This window comes from Brachycentrus maculatus, unplaced genomic scaffold, assembly GCF_059751285.1.
Source record: "Brachycentrus maculatus isolate JH-2025_06_01 unplaced genomic scaffold, ASM5975128v1 h1tg002152l, whole genome shotgun sequence".
Classification (NCBI taxonomy): Eukaryota; Metazoa; Arthropoda; class Insecta; order Trichoptera; family Brachycentridae; genus Brachycentrus; species Brachycentrus maculatus.
This window is the reverse complement of record NW_028282672.1, coordinates 11676-20378: the sequence shown is the minus strand read 5'-3', so window position 1 is coordinate 20378 and position 8703 is coordinate 11676. Positions and strand designations below refer to the sequence as shown.

The 8703-nt window shown below is 51.5% G+C and overlaps 1 protein-coding gene across 1 annotated transcript; it reads right to left on the bottom strand.

Annotated features, from left to right (window-relative positions):
• Positions 1 to 1871: 1871 nt before the first annotated feature.
• Positions 1872 to 5237, bottom strand: LOC148298353 (uncharacterized). Its single transcript, XM_088276939.1, has one exon. The coding sequence runs from the start codon at positions 5235 to 5237 to the stop codon at positions 1872 to 1874; it is 3366 nt and encodes a 1121-aa protein (XP_088133065.1).
• Positions 5238 to 8703: the final 3466 nt, after the last annotated feature.

The window sequence follows — 8703 nt, the reverse complement described above, 5'->3', positions numbered from 1 at the left end:
TCACTTTCTCCTGTATGACTACGATATGTTCGATTGCAAAACTGGCGTCTTGGGTTCGATTCCTGCAAATTTAAATTTGTATTTCCAGATAGATTTATTTACGTTTAATATAGTATGTACGAGTATATTTGTATAATTTACTTCTTTTTGTATACGTATATCTACTCTTTCGATGTAAATTTTGATAATTTTCAAGTTTTTTTTAACTCTTGACGATTGGTTATATGTTAAATAAAATAAAATAAATGAACAAATGGTCATGGTTGATTTTCGCAGTTGAAAATACCGTAAGTTTTCTACTTCGCATATATTTTACACACCTTACGATTATTGGACTTCTTCAAAGTTGTAAAACTGTCATATCCAACGCACACTTTATACGCATAATTTACTTTACAGAAAATACTTTTTAAAGCCGGTTGTACAATCCATGAAACTAGTATGTGAAGTTTTAAAATCTTTACATATATGTTTTAAAAAGGTTAGTGGAACAGATTAACTGCTGAACTTAACACCAGATAAGATCCAAAAGTATGTAGAATATATGTATATAATATATATGTATATAATATTATATAATATATATATGTAAGTTATACAGCAAAATTAGGAAGCGTCTGAAAAGCACTTGAAAGGGCTAGCTTTTTTGGAAATAACCTATTATAAGTATGTGATATTAATTTTTGACATATCAACAAAGATGAAGAATATTATGAAAGTTTGAGCATTTACGGGGCTTACGACCGTCATAGGCTGGTTGAAGTGATCACTTTACACACGTGTAACATTCATTAATTCTAACCGTGATTGACATCTACACTACTCAAATTGAAACTTCTACATATATTGATCAAAGCCGAAACACAGTATGCCAGACTTCACTAGAGACATCTTTAGATCTCTCTTGTCAACTCTAGCATATATAGATGTCAAAAATATAAAAATAATTCCTATGCATAAGTAAAATATTCAATTTTGTGAGTATTTTGACACACTCAAATGTTATGAAGTATGTACGCGACGCGGCGACTAGGCAATCGCGCCGCAGCACAAAGTACTGTAGATGCCGCAGGTGCTGGCGTCAGCGCAGAGCGGCCGGGCAAGTCTCAGTCCGCGGCCGCGCTCGACGGTGAATCTACCCGCGTAGAGATCCACCGAAAGCCCAGAGATCCCTTGCGATAGCCGGCGAAGGCGGTATGTAGCACCGGCAGTCGCAACCTGCACGCAGCAGGCAACCGGGTCGTAAGTCCGGTGTCGCTCCGTCGGGTCGTCGCGGCGGCTCCGTCGTCGTCCAGTCCGGGTGCATTCAGCTCCAAAGTAAATCCGAGTCCAAGTCCAGGGGGTAGCGGCGGTCGAATGTTCCTGAGGGGCGATGAGTCCGGGCGGGCAGCGAAGTCGGGAAGAAGCGGGGCGGAGAGAAGAAAACGCAGCGGTAGTCGGTCGAAATCTGATTTATTAAGCTGAATGTAGCCCTATATATACCCGCTCTGGGTGCCTCGCCGTAGCGCCGCCCGGCCGTGCCTGACCAATCGCGGAGGGGGGTATGTCCGCCAATCACGGCGTAGAGGGAGCGAGGGCATTCGCGTACCGTCTCCCTCTAGCACGTATAAGGACATCCCCACTCCGCTACTTCGGCGCAGTCGAGCGCGCACCACAGAGCGGTATACACTTTACAATTTATTCAGTCTATAATAATGTCTTAAAAATAGCTTAATCTAGCCTAGAGCTAATTTCTCCTCGGTATGGGCAAAGACCACCCCCGAAAGCGACACATTTCAGTCTTTATTGAGGGGGCAGTACATTGCTAACACATACCGAGGTCCCTAAGCTAATTAAATTCTATTTCTAATCTAGTGTCTTCTTTACGTCGGCTACACTCCCCCCTGCCGAGGAGGCATCCTTGCGCCGACGTCGTCTCCCAGCAGCAATACGGCGAGCTTGATGGCGGGTCTCGTGTATGTTCCGGCGGCTGTCTGGACCCTGGCGCTCCTCACTTGTCCGTCCTTCCCCGGGGTGACCGCTATGACGCGCCCCCGCGGCCATTCGTTCCGCGGCAGGGCTGCGTCCGTAATCACCACGATGTCGCCGACCCTAATAGGTGCGGCAGCCTGTTGCCACTTTCGCCTCTGTTGTAGCGTCGGAAGATACTCCCGCATCCATCTCTTCCAGAAAGCATCCGCTAGCTTCTGTGCCGCGCGCCATTGCTTCTTCAGGCATATTCCCGGCGGTACGCCTCTGTAGTCCGCCAAATGCGGTTGGGCCCCGCTCGACCCGATGAGGAAGTGCATCGGTGTCAGAGGGGCGGCGTCTCGGCTATCCAGCGAAACATGTGTCAGGGGGCGAGTATTAACTGTATACTCGGCCTCCGCTATCGCCGTCATTAGCGTCTCCTCCCGAGGGTACTGTTCTTTAAGTATTGCCATCAGCGCCCTTTTTACTGACCGGACGAGCCGTTCCCAGGCTCCCCCCATATGAGGTGCCGATGGCGGATTGAACACCCACTCGATTCCCCTCTTCGTGGCCTCGTTTTGGAGCTCGGGATCCTCAGCCAGTCCTCTCATGGCGTCCGCGAGCTCCTTGTCAGCTCCCCTGAAGTTAGTGCCGTTGTCCGAGTATATGGTACTAGGGTGCCCCCTGCGAGCGGCCATCCTTCTCAGTGCCTGTATCGTCGAGTCGGTGCTCAGTGACGGTGTGACTTCTATGTGCACCGCCCGCGTCACCATACACGTAAACAGGGCCCCGTACCGTTTCTCACGTCGCCTTCCGATCGTGACGTGTACGGGCCCGAACATGTCCACCCCGCAATGGGTGAACGGCCTGACGTGATGATCCAGGCGGCCGACTGGCAATTGTCCCATGAGCGGCGGCTGCGGTCGCGCTTTCTGCATCCTACAGAAGCGACACTCGTAGATTACTTTCCTCACATTTGTCCGCAGTCGGGTGATGAAAAACTGTTGTCTAATCTCGCCGAGTGTTCGCTCCGTGCTTGCGTGCAGTCGCGACTCATGGTAGTGCCGGATCATCAATCGGGTGTATGCGTGTGCGCCGTCTAATATTACTGGCGCCTTCATGGGCTCGCTCACAGCGGGCGCTTTGGTTATGCGCGTCCCCATTCGCAGGACGCTTTCGTTATCTAGGAACGGGGTCAGCCCTATCAAGCGGCTCCCCCGCGGGAGGCACTCCCTCCGTCTGATTGCAGCTATCTCGGCTTGGTAGCTGTTTTCTTGGCATATCCTTATCCATGCCCTTTCTGATTCCTCGAGCTCCTGGACCGTGAGCGTAGCGCTCCCCGGACTCTTTTTTCGGCACCGATTTACAAACCGCAGTACCCACGCCGTAGTCCGGATTAGACGTCTCCACGACGAAAACCGTAATTCGTCGGGGAGCATTGTCATAACGATAGCGCTGTCCGCGCACTTAAGCTCCACTTCTGATTGAGATGCTGCCGTCGTCACCTTGAGCGGCGGCCATTCATCCCTTCCTCTTCTAATAAATTCTGGCCCGCTGAACCATACACCGGTCGGCGATATGTCCGGTATCTCGCCGTCTCGTGTCCCGAGATCAGCCGGGTTCTGTTTCCCTGGAACCCACCGCCACTCACGAGCGTTCGTGAGCTCATCTATCTCCCCCAGGCGGTGGGCCACAAACGGCGTGTAGATGCGGGAATCGCTCCGAACCCAGCACAGCACCGTCATGGAGTCCGTCCAATAGAATGTTTCCCGCAGTTGTACGCCGCATTCCTTCTTGATGGTTGCTGCTAGCCGCGCAGCTATAAGCGCGGCCTGCAATTCCAGGCGTGGAATTGACAGCGCCCGTAACGGGCTCACTCGACACTTGCTGGCCACAAATGTCGCCCTTTTCCCGGCGGCGGTGTCCTCTACGATATACGCAACGGCGCAGCTAGCTTGTTCCGATGCGTCGGAAAACACGTGCAGCTCTACCTGCTGGCCCTTGCTCGCCACGCGCCGCGGGATGGCGCACTCGGTCTCGCGCAGTATGTTTATCCAAGTGCGCCACTTATCTGCCTGTTCTATGCTTATCTCCTCGTCCCACCCTATGTGGGATCGCCAGATATCTTGCAGTAGAATCCGTGGGCGTATCGTCAAACACCCGACGAACCCGAGCGGGTCGAATATGCTCATGACCTCGCTCAGGATTTTCCTTTTCGTTGGCCTCCCGGCCGGGACCTCCCGTGACGCCGCAAACTTGAAGCGGAACTCGTCAGTCACCGGGTCCCATTTTATCCCCAGAACTCTCTCAGTCGTCGAGGTTCCGCTGATAATGTCTCGCGCGCACTTGCCCCTCAATTCCTCGGGGATTGTTTCTAGGACTGCGGGATCGTTACTCGCCCAGTTCGCGAGGGTAAACCCGCCCCGCTGTAGAAGTTCGCAGACCTCTCTGCGCAATCGAATCGCATCTGTCGTGCGATCCACAGCATCCATGTAGTCGTCCATGTAGAACTTTCGAAGCACGGCATCTCTGGCGGCGGGCATGTCCTGCCCGTGGTCTTCCGCGACCCGGTTCCGCACATATTGGGCGCTGCTCGGGGAACATGCAGCGCCAAACGTCATAGACGTCATAACCATCTCCCGAATTTCCTCGTCGGGATTATTTCGCCAGAGGAACAGCTGCGCCCGCTGGTCCTCCTTCCTTATCTTTATTTGGAGAAACATCTCCCTTATGTCCGCCGCCAGCGCGACCTTCCCCTCGCGAAATCGCATGATATTCCCCACAAGCGATGAGAGGAGATCCGGTCCATTGGCCAACATGCCATTCAATGAGGCCCCGTTACAAAAGCTGGCGGCGTCGAACACAATACGTAATTTGTCGGGCTTGTTTACGTTTGTTACTGCGAAGTGGGGGAGGTACCATCGCCCACTCGAAGTGTCCTCTATTTCGGCCGTTGCCAATTCCCGCGCGTACCCCTTGGCGAGATATTCTTCAATCTTCCTTCGGTAGGCCCCGGCGAATTGACTATCCTTTCTGAACTTTTTCTCCAAGCTTGAGAAGCGGTTCAGCGCGATACGGCGATTGTTTTCCAAACAAGGCCCGCCTTCCTTCCATAGAAGCCCCGTCTCGTACCGCCCTTCAGGTAGGAAACGGGTCGTAGCCTTCATGACCTCTATGGCTTGCGCCTCCTGGCGCGATATTTTCGCTGCAGCGCATATTCCCAGCGCATCCACAGCATAGTTCCGCTGGACTAGCTCTTCCAGCCTCTGGTCCGCACTTAACGCCATCAGTGTATTGACGCAAGTCTGGCGGAATCGCCCCCCATGAACGACCGTTCCCAGGGCCGTCTCGGAGGCGATGTAGTTCCCGCAATTACGCGCCTCTCTTGAATAAGTGAGGCGTTGTCCTGGCCGATCAGTAATTGCGGGCGCACATGCTGCACCCTACCATCTATACTAGCCACCGGTTGTGGCGGTAGATGCAGCTTCCGAATCGTGTTTGCACGGAGCGAGAATTGTCCCTTCGCAGTCCCGCGCACCTCCAGTGTCACCTTCCTCGAAGTTGCATCGGTAACGCACATCCCGCCAGCACCGTGAATCCTCAATCCTCGGGCACCCCCTGGTTCCGCAATGTCGTTGGCAATCTTCGAGTCCAGCAGTGTTATGGTTGATCCCTCGTCGAGCAATGCATAGACGTCCGCTTCTCCGCGCGGACCGCTTAGGGTGACGGGGATCACCTTCAGGAGCACTGGCTCCTCACGAGCGTGCGTGCTCGTAACCAAGTTGTAGACTCGGGAACTGTGTCCGGAGTCGATGTTCCTTTCGCTCGTACTCGCGGCTTGTCTCTCGTCCGCGAGTGGTCTAGCGCCCCCGGTGCCGGCAGCAGCGGGCGAATCCCGGCGGGCGCTGCTATCTGGCGCTTTTATGTCTGGGTCGGATCGAGCTTCGCGCACTTCGGCTCGATCCCTCGTATGAAGTGTTTTGTGGTGCGTTCGGCGGCACCCATCGACGCCGCACTTCCTCGTATTTTTGCAACTCACATACCGGTGAGTATTCGCTAGACACGCGTAGCACAGATTTTTCCGTCGCACTATGTTCCATCTCTCTGTGACACTACACTCTAGATACTCCTGGCAAGATTGCAACCAGTGGCTCTGTCCGCACAAAACACATGACACGACACTATTCACATTTTTCTCCACAGAAATCACTGTATGCACCTGCTCCCGCTTGTGAGGCTTCTCGCGCTGTCTGTCCTTTCCGCTATATACGTGCGGCTCTATACCGCCGCCTATCATTGCCGATTCCGTCATGTCTTCCAAAAACAGCGCGAAATCCTTCGCGGTGGGCCTTGTGGGGTCTCCCCTTCTGCTATACCACCATAGAAACTTCATACACAGCGGCAACTTGCTCACTAGCTCGCTTAGCAGCTGAGGCGTCGACATGTAGTCCCCGCCGAAGCTTTCCAAGGTCGCTATCGCGTTCCGAACTGCACTCGATAGGTCCACTAATGCCTGCGTCGATCCGTCGTTCTGTATGCAGCGGAGTCTTCTCACCTTTTCCAATAGTGATGACACAACGATGTCTGGCTGACCGTAGTGAAGTTCTAACGTCTTCATTATGACGCCTACTTGGCTCGGGTCCACGAGTAATGATGATACCGATTCTCTAGCTCGTCCCTTCAATGCGCGTTGTAGACGCAGGAGGTTCTCCGGATCCGAAAGGCAGCACATCTCCGTCGACTGAGTGTACTGCGATTTGAACGTGGCCCATTCCTGCGGCTCTCCGGCGAAGACGGGTAAATCCTTGGCAGTGGACTGGCGCGCGATCAAAGCGCCGACCCTGCTGACGTCTTCTGGGACTGAAGCCGGGCTCCTTCCTTGCGAAGCCTCTAATAGTACCGCCATCCTCGATAATACTGTCATGATGTTGTCCATGTCTGTTGTACGCGCCGCGGGCTCGGGATTCGCGTCCGCGCGTCCGCGGCTGCTCTCGACGTCTCGTAGTGTAGCGCGGAGATTTCGAACTTGCGTTCTTAGCCTTTGGACGGTGTCCTCTGACGAATCCGATTCGACAGAGTCTCCTTCCATTGGCGGTTCTTCTCTGGGTGGTGTGCCTCCTCTCCCTGAGCGAAGCGATGGGGTTCTCGAAGTCATCTCTAGGCGCTCTGCGGTGAAAATCGGGCTCGAAGGACCAACTTGTACGCGACGCGGCGACTAGACAATCGCGCCGCAGCACAAAGTACTGTAGATGCCGCAGGTGCTGGCGTCAGCGCAGAGCGGCCGGGCAAGTCTCAGTCCGCGGCCGCGCTCGACGGTGAATCTACCCGCGTAGAGATCCACCGAAAGCCCAGAGATCCCTTGCGATAGCCGGCGAAGGCGGTATGTAGCACCGGCAGTCGCAACCTGCACGCAGCAGGCAACCGGGTCGTAAGTCCGGTGTCGCTCCGTCGGGTCGTCGCGGCGGCTCCGTCGTCGTCCAGTCCGGGTGCAGTCAGCTCCAAAGTAAATCCGAGTCCAAGTCCAGGGGGTAGCGGCGGTCGAATGTTCCTGAGGGGCGATGAGTCCGGGCGGGCAGCGAAGTCGGGAAGAAGCGGGGCGGAGAGAAGAAAACGCAGCGGTAGTCGGTCGAAATCTGATTTATTAAGCTGAATGTAGCCCTATATATACCCGCTCTGGGTGCCTCGCCGTAGCGCCGCCCGGCCGTGCCTGACCAATCGCGGAGGGGGGTATGTCCGCCAATCACGGCGTAGAGGGAGCGAGGGCATTCGCGTACCGTCTCCCTCTAGCACGTATAAGGACATCCCCACTCCGCTACTTCGGCGCAGTCGAGCGCGCACCACAGAGCGGTATACACTTTACAATTTATTCAGTCTATAATAATGTCTTAAAAATAGCTTAATCTAGCCTAGAGCTAATTTCTCCTCGGTATGGGCAAAGACCACCCCCGAAAGCGACACATTTCAGTCTTTATTGAGGGGGCAGTACATTGCTAACACATACCGAGGTCCCTAAGCTAATTAAATTCTATTTCTAATCTAGTGTCTTCTTTACGTCGGCTACAAAGTAAATAAATCAATTAAAAATATTCATGATATCTAATTTTAAAAAAAAACAATATTTTATTATAATACACGTCCAAAATGTTTTTCGCTTTAACTAGGTTTATCATGTCTAAAAATTGTATTTTTAATGTCACCTACTTTGCTTATTTGGTATAAAAACCCAATTCTTAACTTATGATTTCGTAAAACCCGTTACATTAAGCTGTTTTTTAGTATAAATTATTATTTGCTAAACAAACACAACAATAATATCGATTCATTATACACTATTTCGCTCGAATTGTCACATGATTACATACTCACGGTATAAAAATCTAATACGTATCTATTACATGGTTGAAAAATTAAGGAAATCACTCAAAAAATTGACATAAATAAAGTTATTTGACCTCAATACAAAGTAGTTTTCAATATTATCATATGCAAACAGACGTATGTAAAAAACTATTTCGTTTCTTTTGTGATGTGACCTGTTGGTTAAACTTAATACTTGGATAAAGTTGATGATGTGCGAATAATGTTAAAAAATGTATTATAAACTTTGATCTTTAGAGAATCAGTGCCAAATGTAGTGTTATATTTTTTATATACTTTAGTGAAAAATACTGTTATTTTTGTGAACTAAACAATATTCGAAAAGGCTGATACGTTAATGTGAGTATCAATTAATATTCGTAGTCAATATAACAA